Source organism: Pseudopipra pipra, chromosome 7, assembly GCF_036250125.1.
Source record: "Pseudopipra pipra isolate bDixPip1 chromosome 7, bDixPip1.hap1, whole genome shotgun sequence".
Taxonomy (NCBI): domain Eukaryota; kingdom Metazoa; phylum Chordata; class Aves; order Passeriformes; family Pipridae; genus Pseudopipra; species Pseudopipra pipra.
Genome location: NC_087555.1, coordinates 24026559 through 24048880, shown reverse-complemented (window position 1 = coordinate 24048880; position 22322 = coordinate 24026559). Strand labels below are relative to the sequence as shown.

General features: G+C 60.7%; 3 protein-coding genes across 18 annotated transcripts in view; 1 reads left to right on the top strand and 2 right to left on the bottom strand.

The window, feature by feature from the left end:
• The window catches only part of TNS1 (tensin 1), a 76712-nt gene extending 62024 nt beyond the window's left edge, over nt 1-14688 (bottom strand). For 6 of the 14 annotated variants that reach the window (XM_064661241.1, XM_064661244.1, XM_064661246.1 and 3 more), the window contains exons 1-2: nt 7023-7151; nt 156-270 (exon numbers count right to left, since the gene is read on the bottom strand). In XM_064661241.1, coding sequence (XP_064517311.1) covers nt 156-270; nt 7023-7118 — 211 coding nt within the window. In that variant the 5' untranslated portion in view covers nt 7119-7151. Of the gene's footprint in view, nt 1-155; nt 271-7022; nt 7153-14684 lie in introns of those variants that run through there. The other 8 variants (XM_064661249.1, XM_064661251.1, XM_064661254.1 and 5 more) reach the window with 5 other exon arrangements.
• On the top strand, nt 9709-16437 carry RUFY4 (RUN and FYVE domain containing 4). The gene is made up of 11 exons (XM_064661258.1): nt 9709-10138; nt 11121-11182; nt 11890-11996; nt 12356-12481; nt 12755-12861; nt 13002-13145; nt 13851-14919; nt 14996-15102; nt 15686-15832; nt 15942-16073; nt 16153-16437. Exons 2-11 carry the CDS (start codon nt 11137-11139, stop codon nt 16253-16255), a joined length of 2088 nt encoding a protein of 695 aa, XP_064517328.1. The 5' UTR covers nt 9709-10138; nt 11121-11136; the 3' UTR covers nt 16256-16437.
• Nucleotides 16438-17514: 1077 nt separating this feature from the next.
• LOC135417305 (C-X-C chemokine receptor type 2-like) lies at nt 17515-22314 on the bottom strand. Of its 3 annotated transcripts, XM_064661224.1 has the most exons (4): nt 21239-22314; nt 20943-21002; nt 20774-20836; nt 17515-18919 (listed from the first exon to the last, which is right to left on the bottom strand). In XM_064661224.1, exon 4 carries the CDS (start codon nt 18912-18914, stop codon nt 17841-17843), a length of 1074 nt encoding a protein of 357 aa, XP_064517294.1. In that variant the 5' UTR covers nt 18915-18919; nt 20774-20836; nt 20943-21002; nt 21239-22314; the 3' UTR covers nt 17515-17840. The 3 variants fall into 3 exon arrangements, with proteins under 3 accessions (XP_064517294.1, XP_064517295.1, XP_064517293.1); XM_064661225.1 differs by lacking the exon at nt 20943-21002; XM_064661223.1 differs by lacking the exons at nt 20943-21002; nt 21239-22314 and having other exon boundaries at nt 20774-20883.
• Nucleotides 22315-22322: the final 8 nt, after the last annotated feature.

The window sequence follows — 22322 nt, the reverse complement described above, 5'->3', positions numbered from 1 at the left end:
CATGCACACATGTGCACACAGGTTGGCACAGGCACATGTTCCACCTTCACATCCTCGTGCACGTAGCTGTGCATACAGGCAGTACGCACACCCCTGATGTCCTGACCCCCTGGCATGTCACTTTGCACACGTACGTGCCCACGCTCCCGGCTCACCTCGGCAGGTGCTGCCCTGGCGCGTGATGGCCTGCCGGCAGATCCCGCATGCCTTCACCTTCTTGAAGCTCGTCATCTTGAAGGTGTGTGCTGGAGGGGCTTCCAGGTCCTCGGGCTGGGGGGACATGGGGCTTCGTCAGTGGGAACAAAGAGGCACCAAGACCCAGGTACTGAGCTCTTCCCTGCCTGTTTCCCCTGGGCAGGGGTCGATCTCCTGCGGGATGCGGGGGGCGGGGGGCCAAGGCTCGTGCCCTGGGAGAGGGGGGACACTGCGGTGGCCCCTTTAAATAGTCTCTGCCGCCCCCTGGCGGTGCGTGCCCGTGTGCGTGTGCGTGTGTGTGTGTGTACACGTGTGTTTGTGTGTGTACAGCCTCTGTGTGTACAGTCTGTGTGTGTGTGTGTGTGTGTGTGTGTGTGTGTACACGTACACGTGTGTTTGTGTGTGTGTGTGTATACGTGTGTTTGTGTGTGTACAGCCTCTGTGTGTACAGTCTGTGTGTGTGTGCGTGTGCGTTTGTGTGTGTGTGTGTGTGTGCGTGTGCGTGTGCGTGTTTGTGCATGTGTATGTACACACGTTTGTGTGTGTGTGTCTGTACAGCCTCTGTGTGTACAGTCTGTGTGTGTGTGTAGTCTCTGTGTCTAACAGTCTGTGTGTGTACAGTGTGTGTACAGTGTGTGTGTGCAGTATGTGTTTGTGTGTATGTGAGTGTGTGTGTATATGTACCTATGTGTGTATGTGCAGTGTGTGTGTGCACTGTGTGTGCAGTGTGTGTGTATGCACAGATGTCTATGTGTGTGCACATGTGTACATACACATGTGTGTGCGCAGGGATGTGCACAGGGATGTGCACATGTGTGTACGTCCACATACGTGTGTGCATGTGTGCACAGGTGTGTGTGTGCGCGCATACATGTGTGTAGGTGTGCATATACACGTGTGTGTGCCTGTGCACAGACGTGTGCACACGTCTCCCTGCATGTCGGTACATCTCTGCGTGTCCCTGTGAATACGTGCTGTGCACAAGCATTTCTGTGAGCACGTGTGTATGTCTGCACACATAGGTGGTGAAGATGCTTGTATGCACATATTCACGTGCAAACTCGTGTGCACATGAGCACATGCAAATTGCACATATATAAATATGTCCATGTACGGATATATTTTCATGGATGTGTTTGAGTATGCAGATATGTGCATAAACATGCATGTGCACACCCAGGTACACGTGGGTGCTGCCAGAAGGGGGCCCACACAGGGGGTGTCTCACTGTCATGCTGTGTTTTGGAGTACACGCCAGGCAGCATGTGCTGGAGTGTCTCATGCCAGGGTGTAAAGGGGGTGCAGAGCCCCCTGAGTGTGAGCAGTTGTGCCCACCCTGCCTGGCAGAGCCCACAGCAAAGGGAAGCCAATGCCATGAGTGTGACTGAGTGCAGAATGGATCCAACTGTGTGCAGGTGCCAGGGTGTGTGTGCATGCATGTGTGTGTTCACGCATAGGGGCTGAGGGCAGGAGGGGAGGGGGGTCTGGCACAGCTGCAGGCAGACCTCCCGGCCTCCCACTTGACTGTTTTCAGGGGGAGCACCCCCTGGCAGCATGCCAGCCCTGCCCACCCACCCACTGCTAAATGAAGACGTGAGCCCCTGTAAATCCGCCTTTTCATGCCAAGACTAATGAGATTAAGTAGAGGCCCAGCGCCCCCCCCTTGCCCGGGCGCCCTGCTCTCCTCCAGCCCACTGCACCAGAGCCAAGAGGGGCAGTGCCAAAGCGCTGGGGTGCCAGATGCCTCCTCACAAACCTCCGTGCCTGTTTCCCCAGTGCACACATGGACAGGCAGACAAGCCCTGTATGTGTTACACCCACATGTGTGCACACACCCTGGGGCCTGTGAAGGTGCTGTGTGTGTGACACATGGTGTGTGTGTCATGGCACTGCATCCATACACACACCTACGAGCGTGTAAGAGTGTGCAAACGTGTGCAAGAGTGCAGTTCCCCTCTGGACACAGCAGCAGCAGCTGCATAGGCAGATTTCCGAATTTCCATACGCAGATCCATGTGCCATCGTGTGCACACTTGCACAGGTTTGTTCACGTATGTGCAAGCTCCTCTTCCCTGGGCACTTGCTCCAACAGGGCCACTCGCTGGTGGTCCCTCAGCAGCCCCCAGAGCTAGTGCCACCCTAAGGGGCACAGAAGGCCGGGTGTACACACACACACACATGCGTGTGCCCAGGCGTGTCGTCACCCACCCAGCAGCTATGGGAAAAGCTCCCCTGGGCCAGGGGCTCCCACGCCGCAGTTGCTGGGTGACAGTGAGGCCTAATGATGCCATGAGCTCGTTTGCATATGCAAAGCAGCATCATTGCTGCAGGGTGCCCCGGGAAGAGGCCTTGCCCCCCGCTCCCAGGGTTCCGATGGGATGCCCAGGGATGCCAATGCGTCTCCTATGCACATAGCCCCCACTCTGCTCTGGCCCCCATGGGCCTGCTTCATTAACAGCAATTATCCTCGCTAGGGAAAGAGCTGACCCTTCGATTCCCACCCCTGCAGAGCCCCTTCTGCTTGTCTTGTTGCCAACACAATCGCCATGCCGGAGGGGATGTCGATGCAGCACCCAGCTTTGCACTCCCCACCCCCCTGCTGCTAGAGAGGCACCCTGCCCACCCAGTGCCAGCCAGAGAACCAGCCCATCTCACAAAACAAACCTGCCCCAGCTCCATACTGGAAGGATCCCTGTTAGCCTCCTTGGCCCCAAGGCTGGGAACTGTTGCGGGGATGCAGGGAATGGGGCTGCAGGACTTCTTGGGAATGTCACCTGGGTACCCAGCAATGGGTACCCACCTCCAGGGGCCAAGCACCTACACTGTGCAGGAGTGGGGATGCAAAGGCATCCCTGGCCACAGGTCCCCCAACACGCAGACCCAAGGAGGCTGGAAGGGGAGCCAGGTGTCCTGGGCTGGAAGAGGCACTGGTTAGAGATGCCAAATTAATCAGGAGCTGGAAGGCCTGGGTTCATTGCCCAACACTGCAGAGAAGTGCAGTCACTGGGGGAGACCTGGGACACCCAGTTCCACTGAGGCTGCAAAGCCAGAGTGGGTGGGGGGCATCAGGACACCTGGGTCCAACCCTGTAGGCTCAGGTCCACCCAGCGCTTTGCACCCCGCTGGGTCGTGGGGCCCAGCTTGCCTCGGTGATTGGAGAGGATGCAGAGTCCCAAAACCCCAGAACTAACTGGATTCTCCCGGTTTTCCCAGTTTCCATCCGCTTCAGCGGGGTAGCAGAGCCTCTGCCCCGGGGAATGGCCGGGCCCCCGGCCAGTAACGCAGGCTGGGCGTCGTGGGGGATCAGCCCCCCACCCTCTCCAACCCCACAACCCTTCCACAGACCCTCCCACAGCCCAGTGTCCCTGTCCCGCATCCCGGTCCCCCCTTCGTGCACCCCCCAGCCCGCTGCCCACCGCCGCCGCTCTCCCAGGCTGGGTCTCGCCCCGCACTCCACAGTCCCCGGGGCTCCTCCCGGCCCCTCTCCCGGTCCGGTCCCCCCAGCACCACCCCGATGTCCGGCCGCCCCTGCCGGTCTCCGCTCGGTCCCGGTCCACTCCTGCCCGTTCCCCCTGCTCCCAGTCCACTCGTCCCGGTGCAAACGCCCCCGCTCGGTGCCGCTCCCCTCGCATCCAGTCCCATCCACCGCCAGCAACCGGGACCAGCCCCGCTCCGGGACCCCGGCGCCGAGACCCCGCCGCGCTGCTGTCCTGCTCCCCCCGGCGTCCCTCGGTGCCCCCCGGTGCGGGCCGTACCCAGAGCAGGCAGGAGAGGCACAGCCCGGTCATGCTGCCCGCGGCGCGGCCCCGGCCGGCCGAACCCCCCGGCCCCTCGCTCCGCCCGCCCGCCCCGCCCCGGCCCCACACCGCCCCTCCGGCCGGGGGGAGAACGGGGGCGGCAAACCACCCCCCCGGACCCCCGCAGCGCCCCAATAGAGTTGGCCCGGGGGCGATCAGGACCCCCCCACCAACGCCAGCAGAAAGGCTGCGGGACTGGGGGGGGCGGAATGGGGTTGTGCGTGTCCCAGGCCCCCTCTCCCCCACTCACACACATTTGGGATCCATTTCCTCCGCTGACCGAGGGACACCCGCCACCCACGTCACCCCCCTCCCTTCTCCGGCCTCCAGCGGGTCCTGCGGCGGGATGTACCCCCCCCCATTCTCATCCCCAGCCGTGTCCCCTGGGTGGTCCCGGGATGGGAGACGGGGAGGGATCGGCGGACATCCATGCGCGGAGCTGGGGGGCCTCAGCGAGGGGAGACAACCTCCAGGCGGGACGGAAAGCAGCTTGGCAGTCCGCGGCCCTGACAGGGATGGATTTGGCAGGGGGATGCTCCAGCCCCTCCTGGGGGGCTTAGCCGGGTGGCACACGGTCCCCCCTCTCTCTCCACCAGCACGGACTCTGGCTCCAGCCTGGAAACTTGTGCTCAGCTGGCCGTGACCATGAGGGTGTGAGTCAGGGTGCAGGACGTGCCAGGGGGAAGGACACGCCTGGCAGGACAAGCCACCACTAACACAGGGAACTGGACATGGAGGGGACGTGGGCACTATAATGCCCCCCCTCCCTGTGCCTCAGTTTCCCATCTGTATGCTACATACAGCCACCGGCTCAGAGAGAAAGGGCAGAGCGGGACAAGGGGGATGCCTTCCCCAGAGACTGGGATTGCATCTGACCCCCTCAAAGCACAGCATCCCCTCCCCTATCCCATGCCCTCCACCTCTACCCCACTTTGCTGTGCCTTCCTGCCCACCCCGTACTTGAGGAACCCCTGTGGAGATGTGACAGCTGGGACAGGGGAGAAGTAGGGGACAGCACCTCCTACCCCTCCATGCCAGCTAGGGGCAGAGGGAGGCTGTGAGGAACGATCCTACTCACAGCACCAAACAAGCAGGGAGCACCATCCATACGCACCCCACCCCATCATTACAGCCCTCATTAATCAGCCTTGTTACTGCCCACAAATAAAAACCCCAGTGGAGAGGAGTGTCCCCACACCCCCCCATAAATCATCTCCTCCCATTCACTGCCAGGACAATCCCAGGCCCCTCAGAAGGGCAGGGACAAGGGTCATGGGACAGGGACAGAGTGGCTGCAGGGACAGTGCTCGTAAGCATCATTTAAGGATGGATCTCAGCAGGGAGATGCAGACAGGGGCACTTAGCACAGGGACCCCTCGTGGGTACTACTGGTGCAGGCAGGTACTCCCAGTGCAGGGCCAGCCTTGGCAGGACTTCTCTGTGTCCCCCCTCCTGGGGTCATCCTGTCCCCAAGGTCCCCACACCCACTTCCAGCAGAGCTGTCCCCACACTGCCCTTGGGTGCACAGGGCATACACACACATCACACACACCCCTATGTACATGCCAGGGCACACTCAAGTACACCACACACACAGCCCATACCACATGTGGTGGGTGGGCCTCCCTGTGTGTAGGTGCCTGTTGGCACAGGAAGGACTGGGGAATACCCTCTAACAGCTCACATGAACGTAAAGCCTCACTGCTACTGCCCCCAGCACACACACGTGTGCTAGAGGACACACACCCCGCAACAGCCCCCCAGATACCTGCTATGCACCCACACCCACGCCAGCTACAGTTCACTCTCACCTTAGCCCCATTTGCATGCTTGTGAACACACATGCACAAGCATACATGTGTGTTACAGCCCCCCATGAGTCCCTGTTCTCACACCCACATCAAGGACACACGGACACAGGGATGGGCATGGGACTGCACAACCACCACCCTACACCTCACCAGTGCCTCCCACCCACCCATAGCCCTGAGCATCCCCCTGTACTCCCATCAGCTCACGATCCTGCGTTCCTGACACACGCTGGTGTCCCCAAGCAGCCAGAGGCCTCTCTCTCCTCCAGGCTGGGTGCCTACCCTGGCACATACTGGACTGTCACCAGCCTGCAGTGACTCCCCCAGACACTGCCCTGGCGGTGGCTTTGGCACCAGCTTTTCTGGCACAGTGCAGCTGGAGTGTCCCATGCCATTCCGCCAGGCACAGGGCAGCTTCCCAAAGGTTGAGGAACCAAGTGAGGGTGGTGCATTGGGAGTCCTCACACCAACAGCTTCTCCCCTCCCTGCCTCAGTTTCCACAGCATGGGTGGCAGAACAGGATGAGTCCCCACACCAGGTGCTGCATGGGCACGAGAATCCCCTATGCAGGGCAGTCCTTTGCCACATGGATACCACACACACCAGGTACTGATGGGCACACCTACACCCAGGTGATCCCACAGGGCCCCCTCATGTTGGGCACGTTTTTGGGCACAGGGAGCCCACACTGACTGAGTACTTTATGAGTATGGTGTTCCCCAGTACCAAGTGCTTACAGGTACAGAGATCCGCCTCACTGGGCACTTTATGGGCACAGGGATCTCTCGTGCTAGGTGTTTTATGGGCTTCGGGGTCCCCTCCCATGGGGCACAGTGCCCCCACTGTGGATTCAGTAGGGACACGGGGACACCCCCTGCCTACATGTTCTCTCTGTAAGGGCACAGGGATCCCAGCAGATCCCTTTGCATGAAAGGCTGTACAGCAGATCCCCTCCAGTCAGGCATTGCAGGGGCCCGCGGGTGTGGGTTATGGGAAGCGAGGGTCACAGTGGCACGCTGGGGGGGGGGGGGCACAAGGAGAGACAAAGGACATGCCCTGCACCTAGCATGCATATGCAGGGTTTAACCCTCCGCTGCCCGCAGCAGGCAGGGCCAGCGGCAGCCCGTACCCCCACCCCCCGCAGTCCCCGGACCCCGCCCCAGCCCCGTGTCCCCCGCAGCCCCTAACCCTAACTCCGTGACCGGCGGTGCCCGCTTACCTCCCGGCGGCGACGGGCGCGGAGGGGCAGGAGGCAGGACACCAAGGACTTCCCCCAGCCAACCAAGGTGGCAAAGCACCAGTTCAGCCGGGTCATGGTGCCCCTGCCCGGGGCTCACCTGGCGGGGGGAGGGTGCAGGGGCCGACCCCTGCCCAGGGCACGCTCGGGGGGGCTGTCGAACTCAGCCCTGTTCCCCCCCCCCCCCCCCCCCCAACGGCCGCAACAAGCTCCGGTGTCCGGGCAGTGCCCCGGAGGTGTCCGGGCGCGGGCACGGGGCTGTGCGACGGTGATGTGCTGGGGGGCTGCGGTCCCACCGGGCCCGGTCCCCCCCGCCGGTCCCCCAGCGTCGCCTGCGCGTTGGCAGCCAGGCAGGGAGCACCGTGCCCGCCCCTGTCCTGCAGTGCTTGGGTGGGAGCCAGCTCCGACACGCTCCCCCTCCTCCCCTCCTCCCACTCCTCCTTCTCTTCCTCCTCCTCCTCCTTCTCCTTCGCCCGCACACGGGGCTCGGGGCTTGGCACCCCCGGGACTCACCCGCCTGTCCTCCGGGCACGGCATCCGCTGGGGTGAATGCCAGACCCTAACAGTGTCCCCCGCTCCAGAGCCCTCAGGTTTGGGGATGGAGGAGGTCGGACACCCTGGATTCGATCGCGGCGCAATCCACTATCCCCGCTCCGACCCTGCCTCAGTTTCCCTACTCACCCCTAGCCCTAAATGGCAACGTGTACACACAGTGGGGACTTCTCTGCCCCTCTACTAGTCCTCCTGGCACCCCACCAAACTTCTCCTCTTCCTGGGAGCCTGAGGACACATTCAGGGACACCTCACCCAGCCCCCTTCCAGTGGGGTCTCCTCCCCGAAGCCTGCCTGGCTGATGCACCATGCTGTGGGCACTGAATTACCCAGGGGAACCTCTCCCTGAAGAACAGCTCGAAATGGCCCTGGGCACTCCCCTCACCATGGGGCTTGCACAGGGCAGGGGGACAGGGTGCACCCCACTGGGGACCACACATCCTCCATATACCCATCGGAGTGGTGCCAAGAGGAGCTGGCGACAGCACCCCCAGATGCTGCCATGATGACATGCTGGTGCAGGGCAAGGATCGTCCCCACAGGGCAGTTGCTGGTGCCAAGCGTGGGCAGTGGCAATGCCAGGCCTGGGCACTAATTGCATTTGCCTTGGGGAGGCTCCTGACAAGCAGCCGCACCAGAGAGGGGTGCAGGGAATTCGGGTGGTCCCCCACACTTCACAGCTGTCCCCCACAGCTCTGTCTTGCACCTAGGAGGGGCAGAGGGCTGGCAGGCAGAGGGGGCCAGGGTACAGCCCCCCCACACCAAGCCCCAGGGAGGTGACATCACTGCTGGCTCCATGGTCCCCCACCCTCATTTAATTAGCAGATGGCCCCCGGCCCCCCCGGTGGGCAGCACCAGGCCTGTGCAGGGCCATTAGCTTTATTGGTTGTGCTGAACCAGGGCCAGGCCTCGTTAATTGAATTGCACTTGCGCCAAGGACGGGCGAGTGTCTTCTGGGCCCCCCCCAGCCTCCAGCATCCCCACCCTAGCCCTTGGCTGGGGCAGAGGCGGGGGACTCTGCTGCCAGGGTGCTGCTGTGGCACAGCGGGCAGGGGCACATTCCCCCTACAGGTGTTGGGGTGCTGCCCGTGCAGTGCCTGGCACAGGGCACGTGGGTGGTTGCAATGGTGGGCACACACATGTGTCTGCAGGCACACACGGTGCCATCTCAGACTTGTGCCCACACCCGCCACACGTGTAGAGTTTGTACCCGCACATGCATCCCCATAGCCATGCCTGCACAGCCAGAACAAGTGTGCCATTGCACACATGCCTGCACACGCATACAAGAGCACATGCATCCTCCAGGCACAGTGGGCTGATGCTCCACTTCCCCCCATGCCCCCCTGCCCACACTCCCATCCTATGTGGGATGCTGCATCCCATGCCCACAGTGCCACACACCGGAGTGGCACAGGACAAGATGGTCCTGAGGAGGCTGGCGTCACCTCGAGCACTGTCACTGCCTCTCCCATCCCTCCCAGCTGCTTGAGGGCATCTCAAAGCCCAGCACCCACCAGGAGCCAGGAGGGTGCTGGGAGGCCCAGGCTCCCACTCAGCATCACTTCCTACTTTCACTTTGGTGCCGAGCGAAGCCCGGCTGGGGAGAAGCAGTTGGCCCCCAAGACACCCGGGTAGCACAGGTAGGAGCAGAGTGTGCTACAAGGAGGGGTGTGGTAGAGGGCAGGATGTGGGCATCACTGTGGGCATCCACCAAGCCAAATGGTGGTGGGGAACGGGATGGCAGTGAGTCCTCCTGGACTGGCAAGATGGGTTGGCATCACCCCTAGCTTCCCCCCCTCCAAGGGTTTTAGTCCTCCGTCCAGAAGGAACCCACAGGACAGGGCTGACAGCACAGGGGCCAGGCACCATGGCTGAGTGGCAACTGCTGGGCTGGGGACTCCCTAACAAGGGGGAGCCTTGGTCAAAATGCTTGGGGGAGAGTTTGCACCCTGGCTCTGGGCATAGCCCCCCTGTGTGGGGCAGATGCCAACACAGGGCTGTGGTCCTTGCTGGGGGAGGCAGTGGTCCTTGCTGGGGGGGGTGAACAGGGGCTGCAGATCCTGTGGGGGTCTCTGTACCCAGGGGCTGTTGGCACTGGGGCTGGACTCTACAGTTCGCTCTCACCTTAGCCCCATCTGCATGCTTGTGAGCTGGGTATGGGTCCTTCCACAAAAATTGCAGGATGGTCCTTCAAAGTATTCCCAATTCCCACTCTCATGGGAAGACACCAGGGTCCCCCCAGACCTGACACTGTCCTTCCTCTGTCCTCCACAGAAGCTGCCTAGGGGGACCAGCCTTGCTGACCCTTTCCCCAGAACTGGCACCCTCCATAACAGGGAGCTGGGTGCTGGGGGCTAAGCTGCAGTGCCTGATGTGATATGGGCCGGGTGGGTGGTGGCTCCTGCGGCCTCACCGACCTCCCACACTTCCTCCTGGCCAAGGTACAAAAGGAGAAGCAGGCAGGCACAGCGTGGGCGCAGGACACTCCAGCGTGCCCCCAGCACTCAGAGAGCAACTCGGGGCACTCAAGCTGCTGGCCACAGGTAAGGGGCTTCTCTTCCCCAGGGAGACTGAGGCATGGGCAGGGTGGGCAGACGGGAAGATAGTTCATCAAAGGTCTCTCAAGGGCACTGGAATGGGAACCCAGGCATCCTGAGTCGCGTGTCCTGCTCCGTCACTCTGCCGTGACAGAGGGCACAGGGGAAGGCACACGGCACTCACTCACTCTTAGGCATGCTTGGACATGCTTATGCACAACCCTCCTGTGAGTGCACACACACCCTGCCATGCACACCCCCATGCACACACATGTGTTCCCCCACACCACCCAGACACCATCCACAGTGACAAGCCACAGACCTGCCACCTCCATGGGCTCTTTCCTTCACCCTGTCCCTGGGCTGCCACCCACCGCTCCCCAAAATTACTCCGCTGCACTGTGCCCCCCAGCTCCCCACCCCATGCCCACAACACCCCCGAGCCCTGTGCCAGCCCCCCAGGCAGCATGCTGTGTCACAAGGTTCTGCCGAGGGGGGGCTTAGTTTGGAGGGGCTGCATGTCAGGAGCTGTGTGTCCCCCTTCCCCAACCATCCAGAAGCCCCCACACTGGTCATGATGTGAGGGAAGCGAGAGCAGAAGAAAAAGCAGAGCTTCCCCTGTGCCAAACCCACATTCTGAATCCTGAGGAACAGGGACAGGGACAAGGACAGGGACACACTAGGGATGAGCCATGCTCAGCCTCAGGAACTCCCCAGGGAATGGGAGCAGAGGCTGAGGACATTTTGGGGCAGGGCACATGGACAAATAAGGGGGTACAGGATACACCTTTGTCTACCCCATCCCTCCTACCCCATGCAGTGAGGGCACATGGGAAAGGAAAGGGAGTGCTTACACCCACCCCCTCTCACCTTAACAGCAGGCAGGTCTGGGGTAGAGCTGAGTGAGGACAGACCCTGGGACAGAGAGTTTGGGCGTGCCAGAGGACTAACAGCCTGGCACTTCTCATCACTGCCCCTGCCTTTGCAGATCCCTGTGCAGAGCCATGGCGGGGGATGGGGAGCTCAACCGTGTCATCAAGGACTTGCAGAGTAAGTGTGCCAGCCAGTCCCCTGCCAGCGTGTCCCCTGTATGGCACATCTCACCCTGGCTGTGGTGGGTCCTTTCTTGCATCCAGCCCATGGGCAGCGGGGGTGTCACTGTCAGGGGTGCTCCAGAGCATACCAGTGCCAACCCCACCACTGCTGCCTGCTCCTGTCAGTGCCCAGCGGATAGCTGTGCTCCTTGCTCCCCCTGCTCCCCTGTTTCATCCTAGGGCAAGTTCCTCTTTCTCTTTGGAGAAAAGGAGGCTCAAGGGGACCTTATGTCTCTCTACAACTGCCTGAAATGAGCCTCTTCTCCCCAGTTACAAGGGTTAGGACAAGAGGAAATGGCCTCAAGTTATGCCAGGAGAGGTTTAGGTTAAATATTAGGAAAAATTTCTTCACAGAAATGCTTATCAAGCATTGGAACAGGCTACCCAGGGAAGTGGTGGAGTCACTACCCATGGAGGTATTTAAAAGACGTGCAGATGTGTCACTTCGGGACATGGTTTAGTGGGGGACTTAGTAGATCTGGTTCTCAACTAGACTGGATCTTAGAGGTCTTTTCCAACTTAGATTCTATAATTCTGCCATTAGAAATCCCTGGGTCAAGGAGTTGTGAGGCAGTGGAAAGGGGGATGGGATGGGATGGGAGAGAGTACCCACTGTCTGCTGCCTGAGCAGTGCCATGCCAGCTCAGCCCTGCTGTCCTGCAGAGACCGTGGCTGAGCTGAACTGCAGCTACCGGGAGCAGAACCTGCCGGTGACGGATGGGAGCCGGGAGCTGCACAGCCTCTGTGCCCAGCTGGAGTTCCTCCTCCAGGTACTGCTTCTCCTCTGTCCCTGCTGCTCCGCACCTTAGTTTCCCCTTAGGCACAGCTAAGAGCAGAGGGGACCCTATGTTACCGTTCTGGGGGGGTGGTATAACCCCAGACAGCTTTGTCTGGCCCTGGGCTGCCCCAGCCATGTGAGCACCTGGACCAGGCTCTCCCTCACCCACGTGTGTAATTGCACGTGCTGCAAAAGGGAAATTGAGGCATGGAGCCAGTGAAGAGAAGACAGCCAGGGGACACCCGGATCAACCCTGCTGGGGCAGCTGGCTGGATCCCAGCCTCACAGGGGACAGGCTGGGAGACAGGGGACACCTTCAAACAAGAAACTCCAAACTTGTACATCTGCCAGTTTGACCTCAAGGAGAAGAGGAGCTTCTTTGGGCAGCGCAGGGACTATTGGGACTTCTTGTGCCAAGGCCTGGCACGGTGCCGGCAGGAGCACGAGGGTGTTCACTTCGTCACCTCCCTGGACAAGGTGGGCATGGGCTGGTGGGATGCCTGGGGACTTGTGCACATACACGTGCTTCTGCTTGCTTATGGGTGCACATGCACTTGTGCACAGGTACACACTCACTTGGGCACTGAGGATTCACCCACTGGTGCTATAAAGGGTTTTCTCCACTCTGGGGTCCCCACTGCCCCCCAGACATGGACCTGAGGACCTCCTTTCCCCCTGCATGGGCTGGGGGGGAGGTGTGTAGTGGGCAGACTGGTGTGACAGGGCTTGATAACCCCTTCTCCCTCCCAGCTGAAGACCCCTGTGGGCAGGGGCCGAGCCTTCCTGCGGTACTGCCTGGTGCATCGGCAGCTGGCAGAGTCCCTGCAGCTCTGCCTCCTTGACCCCGAGAGCCTCCGGTGAGAGCAGGGGCACAGTGAGGGTGGGGGACATGGCCGAGATGGGCAGCACCCTGCAGCACCTGGTCAGTAAGGGTGCTGCAGGCATATGTGCCCACCCAGGGCATAGAGGGGTGCCTGAGCCTGTTTTGTGGTTGCAGCGAGTGGTACTACGCCCGCAGCCCTTTCCTGAGCCCCCAACACCGGGCGGAGATCCTGGGCAGCCTCTATGAGCTGGACTGTGTCACCTTCCACCTGGCCCTGCACAGGGACGACCTGGACACCGCCTGGCCCATGTTCTCTGAGTGAGCCTGGGGACACCGGGACACGGGGGCATTGGTGGCACCAGCAGTGTCAGGGGCATCAGAGGTACCTGAGGCTCAACATTGCAGAGCAGCATATGGGCATTGTCCAACTTCCCTGGACCCCACGTGGCACCCCAGAGGTGCCAGCCCTCCACACATGGCCCCAGGAGGGCACAGATACCAGCACCAGCACACACGCCATGCCTGTGCCTGCAAACATGCCACACACAGGTGTACACACACACAGAGCCATCCTCTGCCAAGTACACCCCCAGGCACAGGTCTGCTGCAACACTGTGACACTGCGACATCTGACACACGGGGGCACATGTGTGTGCTTGCACACCCTTGCCCTCCGGGCAAGCTTGCAGAGGGACACCCATGAATGCAGCTGTTCCAGCACACTCACACCTGTTCTGCTGCTCGCACACTTGTGTGCACACACTGCCACAAGCATACATGCAGCCCCAATGCCCCCCTGCAACCACCACAGGGGTCTCTGGGTGCCACCCATTCTGTGGGTTCTCAGGTTGGTGGCACCAGCATCCCTGGTTCCCTGCCACCAGGTGCCACCTGGTGTCACCAGCCCTGCTGCCCTTTACATCCCCGAAGGTTGGCTGTGCACAGGGAGCTCAGAGGGAGGATGGCAGTACTGTGCTCACCTTGGGGGTGACCTGGTGACCCCGAGCCCTGTGTCCCCTCTAGGTCTCTGGTACGGCCCAGCTCGATGACCAGGAGCAGCCCAGCAAAGACACCTCCGCAGACAGACAACACCAGCACCGGGGCACGCAGATGGCCTGATGGCATCGTCCATCCCATCGCGGCACCCTGTGGGACACTAGCTCACCCATGTCCACACACCTTGTGTGCCCTGCAGGCAGGGGATGTAGAGGTGGAGGACATGGAGATGGAAAACACAGAGATGAAGAAGGACATGAAAGAGGAGGATGAAGAGGAAGTGGAAAAGGATGAGGACAAGGATAAGGAGGAGGAGGTGGAGGATGTGAAGGTGGATGTGGAGGAGGACATGAAGGAGAATTTGGAAGAGAAGGATGAAAGGGAGTTGGAGGAGGATGAGAAGGAGATGGAGGATGTAGATGTAGAGGAACTGAAGGATGTACATGGCTCTGGCAAATCACCTCAGCCTGATGGTGCCAGGGAGCCTGGCACTACCCCACTCACTGGCATGAGGTGCACGCTGAGTTCTCCATCACTGGTGCCCGGGCAGCCGGGTGGGATGGAGGCATCCCTACAGGCACTGGTATCCCAGCTGAGGGCTGAGCTGGGTCAGCAGGAGGTGGCAGTGCAAGCACTGGCAGCACGGCTGGCACGGGCAGAACTGCGGCACCAGCAGCAGGAGGAGGGCAGTGCCCAGCGGGCCCGGCTGTGGGCACACGAGGCTGAGGCACTGAGGGAGACCAACACCTTCCTGGAGCGGGCACTGGAGACGGTGGTGGCAGCAGGGTGCCCAGGGGCACTGGCGCAGGCACAGAAGGAGGCACGGGGCTGGCAGGAGGTGGCAGAGGAGCGGGGCACCCAGCTGGCTGAGGTGCTGGCAGAGGGGGCAGCACTCGCCTCCCGCCTGCGGGAGTGCCAGGCAGCGCTGGTGGCAGCAAGACAAGCAGACATCCTGGGGCATGCTGGTGCCCAAAATGAGGTGGCCGTCGTGGAGGAGGTGCTGCGGCAGGCACTGGAGCTTGCCTGTGGTCCCCAGGAGCCCTCACTGGACCCCCAGGCAGAGGGGGAGCCCAGCACAGCTGCCAGCATGGCCATGGTATGAGCAAGGCTGAGGGAATCCTATGGTGGGGTAGGGGTTTGGGGTCCAAGGTTGAGCTGCCACTCTCCCACAGCGCTTGGCCAGCCTGGCCACTGCAGCACAGGAGGAGACATGGCAGAGCCGGCAGCAGCTCCAGGCCCAGCAACAGGAGGTGGCACGGCTGCAGGAGGAGCTCAGCAGGTTGGGCAGGAGCCCCCACTTCCATCATCCACCACCCCACAATGGGATCCCCCATCTCCACCTGCCACATGGTTTCCCTTGGGACCCCCAATGATTTCCCACTTGGACACAGGGGAGCAGTAGCTGGGGATGGGGAGGGAGGGAAGGATTTGGGTAAGGATGACTGCAGGGAGGGGTCAAGTTGGAACTGACAGGTAGGTGGAGGGGTGGGTGGGCAGAGGGGTGGAGTGATTTGGGGTGAGTAGATGGAGGGAGGGCAGGAGGGATGAATTTGGGATGGATGGATGGAGACGGGATGGTGGATGGAAAGACAGAGGGATGAATTTTGGGTAAGTAGATGTATGGGTGGGTGGGCAGAAGGCCGGGGGAATGGGTGTGGGGAAGGATGGATGAACAGCGGGGAAATGGATGGGTGGCTGACTCAGCAGATGGCAAGGTGGCTGTGGGGAGGGGGACACAGCTTGGGGATGGATGGGCATCAGAGAAAAGGAGGGAGGGAGGGATGAATGCATGCATGCATGCATGCATGGAGAGATGACCAGTTGAGAGACAGGAGGACCATCTCCCCGCTGCCCCGTGCCAGGGCCCGGCAGGACGGTGAGCGCTGGGCATCAGCGCTGCAGCGGGCACAGCGGGAGGCCCTGGAGCGAGAGGCCATGCGTGGCGCCGAGCAGGCGCGGCAGCAGGAGCTTATCCGCGACATGAAGGAGCGGCTGCTGGAGCTGCTGCGGTGAGAGCCCCGGAAACTCCATGCAAGGGCAAGGGGGTCCAAACCCCTTTGCCCAGAGGAGGGCACCAGAGCCCAGACAAATACAGGGCTGACCTGTCCCCTCCTGCAGGGAGAAGGATGCCCTGTGGCAGAAAACAGAGGGCATCGACACCCCCACGCCCGGCCCGGCCCCCCGTGACACAGGGCTGTGCTCCCGCTGCCACAAGGATTTCCGCCTCCTCTCCCGGCGGTACAGCTGCAGGTGGGCTATGGGGGTACTGGGGGATGGCACTGACACAGCACTGGGATGGCACAGCTCTCACCCCCTGCTCTCTCAGCAGGCTGTGCCAGGGCAAGGTGTGCCATTCGTGCTCCATGGACTTTGGCAAGAAGGGCCGCTGCTGCCTGGTTTGTTACCAGCAAAGGCACCCACAGGCAACATGAGCAGGGACCGCATCCCTGGCTGTGTTCCTGGGACACCTCCTGCCCTGGCTGTCTCCTCTCAGACTTACTGGGGACCCAGGTGTCCAGGGCCTTCATGCAGGTCCTGCTGCCCAACATTTCAGTTTTGAGATCTGTCTTTCTCGTGGCTGGTCCACAAAAATGAAAACAACCCATTTCTGTTATCCCTGCGGCTCTCATGTTATCTGTCAATCGTTGCCAGATTGACACCCAGGCTGGGTATGGGGTGGGGGAATGCTGGCATGGGGGTGTTCAAGTTCTCCTGGGGGTGTCCTGCCTGTAGCCAGGCTGAGCCTGCCTGCCCTGTCCCACAGCAGGGAGGGAAGACAGCTCTTGACCAACAGCTCTGGCTTCCTACCACACTGCGAGGAACCACTTGGGCAAGCGGTTTCTCAGATGCAAAGGTGATGGGCTCAGCACCCCCACTGACCCTGCTCAGCCTCAAGTCCCTGGGACTCCCTCCTGGGTGCCAGGAGACCCCCGTACCCACCCATGAGCCAGCACATGGGTGACACGCATTGATGCCCCCATGGTTAAGGACCCCCAGGAACCTGGATCAAGGGCAATGGAGGAGCAGTATGGGACCCCTGTGAAGAGATGCTTAGGAGTGCTGGGGTAGGCATCCCGATGCCTAGCACACAGGGTGGCAGGAGAGTCCCCAGCAGGGTCACAGCCCCCTCTTCAGCTCCTCTACCCCAGTCAAATGTCAGCCTCAGTTGCCCAAGCCGGGGCGGAAACATCCCGTTTGTGTAAGGGACAGGTTCCCAGCCCTTTGCACAACAATATCCTGACACTGTGGTGTCGGGGGGAGAAGGGGGTGCCTGGGGTGCTGGCACCCTTCAGGCAGGGATCACAATGCTGGCTCAGTTTCAGTGAGGGGCTGCTTAGGGATCTTTCAGCAATTTGCTCTACTGGGGCTTGGACTGGGGTTGGGAAAGGAATGGCTTTGTCCCCAGGTGGGACAGACTCCACATGGAGACCTCTGTACAAGGGAAGTGCTAGGACCTGGCTAGGTGGCTGTAGGGAAAAAAACCTGGGCTTGGGCCCCTTCTGGGGTTTTACAGGATGCCAAACCCTCTGCAATAGCCTCTGGGGTAACAGCCCTTCCCTGTCCTGGAAGCAGGGTTACCCGCACTCCGAAAGGCTCAGCTGGCACCACCATTCTGGCACTGTCCATGGAGATGTGCCCTGGCCCTGTCCTGCTGTCTCTTTTCCTGTGGCAAAGAGAAGCCAGACCTGGGTGATCAACCCACTAACTCCTTTATTGCTGCATGGTCGACGGCCACAAACACCATCCCCACAGCAGGCTCTCAGAATCCCCAGAGTCACAGGCTTTGTCTCAAAGAGAGGGGAGGAGGGTGGGCAGCACTTGGCATCACTCCTCTGGCAATGGAATCCTATCACCTTGCCAGCCAAGCCCCCTTCCAGCTGGGGTCCAGCATCCAGTGGTGGCCCTGCCCATCCCCATAGCATCACCACCCACGTTCCAGGGGGCTGGATGAGGATGCTGAGGTGTGTGGGGTGCTGGGATCTGCTGGGAGTCATGAGGACTGGGTACCAGAAGGGATCAGAGGGTGGTGGATGTGTTGCCAGAGGTGGAGGCATAGGAGGCACGGCCGTAGCGGGCAACAGCATCCTTGCTGATCAGCCCACGCTGCGCCAGGATCTTGAGGAAGCTGTTGCGAAACTTCTGACCGATGAAGGCATAGATGATGGGGTTGATGCAGCTGTGGGCAAAGCCCAGGACCTGTGTGACAGAGAGGGCCGTGTTGATGTGGTTCCTCCTCTTGCAGGTCTCGGCGATGGCCCGTGTCCTCATGAGGGTGTCGCTCACCAGTGTGATATTGTAGGGCAGCCAGCAGACCAGGAAGACGAGCACCACGGCAAAGATGACCTTCATGGCCCGCTGCTTCTGAGCATTCTTGGTCTGCAGGAGGGTGTGGATGGTGACACCATAGCAGAAGAGCATCACCAGGAGGGGCAAGGCAAAGCCAAAGGTCTGCGGCAGCACCCGCAGCACCACCCGCCACTTGGCCGTGTCTTCACCAATACGCTCGTAGCACACGGTGCCATTGTTGGGTGAGGTGAAAGCCTCACGGAAGAGCAGCATGGGCAGGGAGAGCAGCACAGAGAAGACCCAGATGCCCAAGCAGACAAACTTCACCCAGTGCCTCTTCTCAGTGGCAGCCCGGGTGGCATAGACAATGGCCAGGTAGCGGTCGACGCTGATGCAGGCCAGCAGCAGGATGCTGCTGTAGAAGTTGGCTTCCTGCAGCACGGAGATGGCTTTGCACATCACGGTGCCAAAGACCCACTCGTGGGCTCGGTAGGCAGCCCAGAGGGGCAGGGTGAAAGCAAAGAGCAAATCTGCCACGGCCAGGTTGAGCAGGTAGACGTCAGTGACAGAGCGGCTGGTGTGGCTGGAGGTCACCACCAGCACCACTAGCCCATTCCCCACTACACTGAGGATGAAGACAAGGCAGTAGATCACCACCACCAGGTACTTGTTGAGGACGGAGCTATCAGGCCGGCATGGGGCAGAGGAGATACCGATGTCAGGCAGGGCCGTGCTATAGTCATAGGTGTAGTTGTAGAGAGAGAGTAAGCTGGACAAATCCCCATTGAAGGACAAGGACTCCATTTTGCCTGTGGAGCACAAAATGGCATGAGTGTGGGGTGGCAGAGTGGTGTGGGCCAGGTGTGACAGCATCTCTGGGCCCCCTGGCATCTCCACTGCCGCCCAGGCCCCCTCCCAGGCAGTTGGCAGCACTCCTGCATCACTCCACTGTATTCACACTGTCCTAGGTAATGGGCAGTGTTGCAGGCAGACACTGTCCCTCATACGTCCCCTTGTAAAACACCCCCTGCACCCCTTGGTTTCCTCCACTTTACCCCAATCCTGTCCCTTCCCTGACCCATGGAAGAAGGGGTTCCCTCACAGACTGACCACCTCTTCTCTGGTTGGGGGCCTCCCCCATCAATGTAGCATCACATCTCTCCAGGAGATACCTGGCTTCTCTGGCAGCTGTGGGGTCCCCTGGTTTGTGTGGGTCCTTCAAAAGCCTTCTGAGCTCTTTGAGCATCTCAGAGCCCAGTGGGGACCTCTGAAGTTCTTCAAGTACCCTGGATCCCACCAGCCTCTCCACCCCCTCAAGTATCACTGCTGCAGCTGCCTCTCATGCCACCTCAGCCAGGCTGTGGTCATGGTGCCTGGGGCAGGCAGCACTGAAGAACATCTGAAGGTGTTTCATGCCCTTCTTCCCCCTCCCAGTCCTGTTCCTCCGTGAGTGGTTTCAAGCCTCAGACGGAAAGACATCACACACTGTGCAGGAGGCTTTGGAAATATTTCACATCTCTGGTCTTCCTGTTGCTCAGCTGGGCTCTGCCAGGCATCCTCATGTTCCCCATGCTCGGCCTCAATGGGGAAATCACAGGTGACAGTCACTCTTCCTGTTTCCTCACATGTAGGAGACAACAAGCTTGCTCTGTTCCTACCTTCCCAGAGACCACTGGCTTTCAGCCTTCTCCCAGTATGGATATGGACTCCGGTTTCACTCCATTTTCACCCCTCTGCCCCATTTCTGAGCTCTCAAGCCCCTCCAGGGGGAAGAGGCCAGGACTGTCTGGAGGTGCTGAGTCCCTGCAGTGCTGGGGGGTTTCTGGCCCCAGACTGGCTCTGTTTGAACCCAAACCCTCCCTGGGACCAACTTTCCCCTTTTGCCTGACAGGAATTCCCTGCTGCAGCTGGGCTGGTGCCCACTGCCCAGAAAAATCCTTCCCTGGCTCTGCTGTCCCCTCTCCTGCAGTTTTCCCGGGATGGTAACCCTGAGGTGGTGATCCCAGGATGGTGATGCTGGGATGCTGATGTCCCAGCATGCCAGAGGACCACAGCCAGGAATGCTGCCAGTGTCGATGGGGAAGGTCCTCTTGACTGAGGCTTCCACAGGCATGGTGCAGAGCCAGACACCAGTGCTTCCCCTCTGTCTGTTTCTGGCTGCTTCTTTCTTCCTCCGCACTCCAAAATCCTACTGGTTCCTCCAGAACTGGGTATTCCCCCACTCATGGGTATCCCACAGCTGGCCCAACTGGGGGAGCAAGCACCACACAATTTCCCCTCCTGACCCTGGAAAGGCTGGGGGACACTGGGGTGGCCCTGAGGGTCCCAGCAGGGAGGAAGGAGGGAGAAACCATGGGGATGCACCCTCCCGGCTCATCGCTGTGTGAGGAAATGGGAGCAAGCACTTTCCCCCCACGGCACCCAAGGCTGATGTCTCCAGGGACTATGGAGGGTTTGCATCCCAGACAAGCCCTCAGCACAGCCCTGAGTGCCCCCACCTCCTACCTCCCTCTCCCCTCACACGAGGCAGCTCCTTGGGCAGCTGAAGCAGCCCACCCCGGCCCCTAGCCTGCTCCACATGTGGAGGGGCTCAGACAGATGCTGGGGGGCTCTCAAAGCCCAAGGAAAGCCCCAACCTCCAGTGGAGAATCCCAGGGACTCACCACTCGCTGCTGTCACTGTCCCCTCAAATCTGGGGTCTTCTCCCAGTCCCAAGCTTTTTCTCACTGGGAAGCACACAGGCACTGGTTCAAATCCAGATGTCACCCCCAAAGGGCTCCGGAACAAAGTGTGCTGGGATGCAGCGCAGCACCCGACCAGGGGGTCCCTCACCTGCACCCGTGCTGTGCCACTACCCAGTGCCCCTTCCTTCCGCTGCCCTCTTTATGCTGCCTGGGGAGGAAGCGAGATTGCAAAACCTTCTCCCAGCATAAAGGGGAAGTGGTAGTCCAAGGGACCCTTCCCCAGTCCCCCCCAGGATGCTTTTCCTGGGCTAAGGGAAGCCCGCAGACCCCGTCACTCTCCTGTCCCAGGGTGTCCCAGGCCACCCCGTACTGGCAGTACACCCAGGGGTGCATTGTCACCCCTGCAGTAATGCCTCCTGGGGTTCTCCAGCTGGGGGTCCTCACCTTGTCCCCAGGCCCTCAGTGGGTGCGAGGCTTCCCTCCAAGACACCCCTGGGTGCTGCAGTCCCCCCAGGAGACTGGAAGCTCTCCGAGACCGTGGCCAGTGGGTGATGGCAGTGCCAAGCTCTGTGACTCAAGTTTCCCCATGGATAGAGCAAGGGTGGTACCAGCATTTTGGAGGGTGCACAGGTGAACTGCAGGGCTGGCTTGCCCCCTGTTGGGGGTTGCTGTGGGGGACCCCTCCCAAGTAGAGTCCTATTTCCATCTCACCCTAGCTGTACCATGCCGAGCTGACTGACCCAAGTCGAACCATGCCATCAGACAGAGCTGTGCCCCCGTGCCAGCCCCACAGACTTAAGAGAACCCCCTGGCTCACTCCTCTGAGTACTGCTATTGCCTTTAGGGGAAACCTGCATCCAAGAGCATCCCCCAGGCACCCACATTCCTCTGGGATACCCACAAACCCTTGGAGCACCCCCATCCTCACAGCTTTCTGTGAGTACTCTCCACTTTTGGGGTGCCTTTCTTCCCTGGGGACACCGGTACAGTTGTAGAGCACTATCATATCCCTTGGGTGTCACTACACACCCAAGGACACCCATCCTGGGGACACCCACCCTATTTTGGACAACCCCCAGCTCCAGAGCACCCTCACAGCCCCCTGGGGTGTTGCCGTTCTCTGTGGTCACCTCTCACGTTTCCGTGCAGACCTGAAATCATGGATTTCAGAAAGACACCTCTTTCCCCCATGAGCAACCCCATATCCCTGGGGCACCCTATTCTTATGCAGACCCCCCATACTCTGGGGCATACCCACTTCTCCCTGGAGTGTCCCTATAACCCTAGGGGAGCCCCACACTTTCGGGGACCTCCATACACGAGCAGCATCCCACAAGCGGGCGGGACATTTTTGGGGACCCCCCTACCATGCCCCAGGCGCACCCCAAATCCCAGCTGGGGGTGATCCCCATACCACGAGGGCCCCCCGTGTCCCGCCACACTTGGGGTCCCCCCGATGCCCCCATTTCCCTCCCGCCCGGTGGGCACGGTCGGTGTGACGTCATGCGACGGGCGGGGCCGGGGCGGG

Coding starts and splice junctions, on each gene's coding strand:
- LOC135417305 (XM_064661224.1), bottom strand. CDS start 18,914: ATGGAGTCCTTGTCCTTCAATGGGGATTTGTCCAGCTTACTCTCTCTC.
- RUFY4 (XM_064661258.1), top strand. CDS start 11,137: ATGGCGGGGGATGGGGAGCTCAACCGTGTCATCAAGGACTTGCAGA. Junction 11,997..12,355: donor AGCTGGAGTTCCTCCTCCAG/GTACTGCTTCTC, acceptor TACATCTGCCAG/TTTGACCTCAAGGAGAAGAG. Junction 13,146..13,850: donor GCCTGGCCCATGTTCTCTGA/GTGAGCCTGGGG, acceptor TGTCCCCTCTAG/GTCTCTGGTACGGCCCAGCT.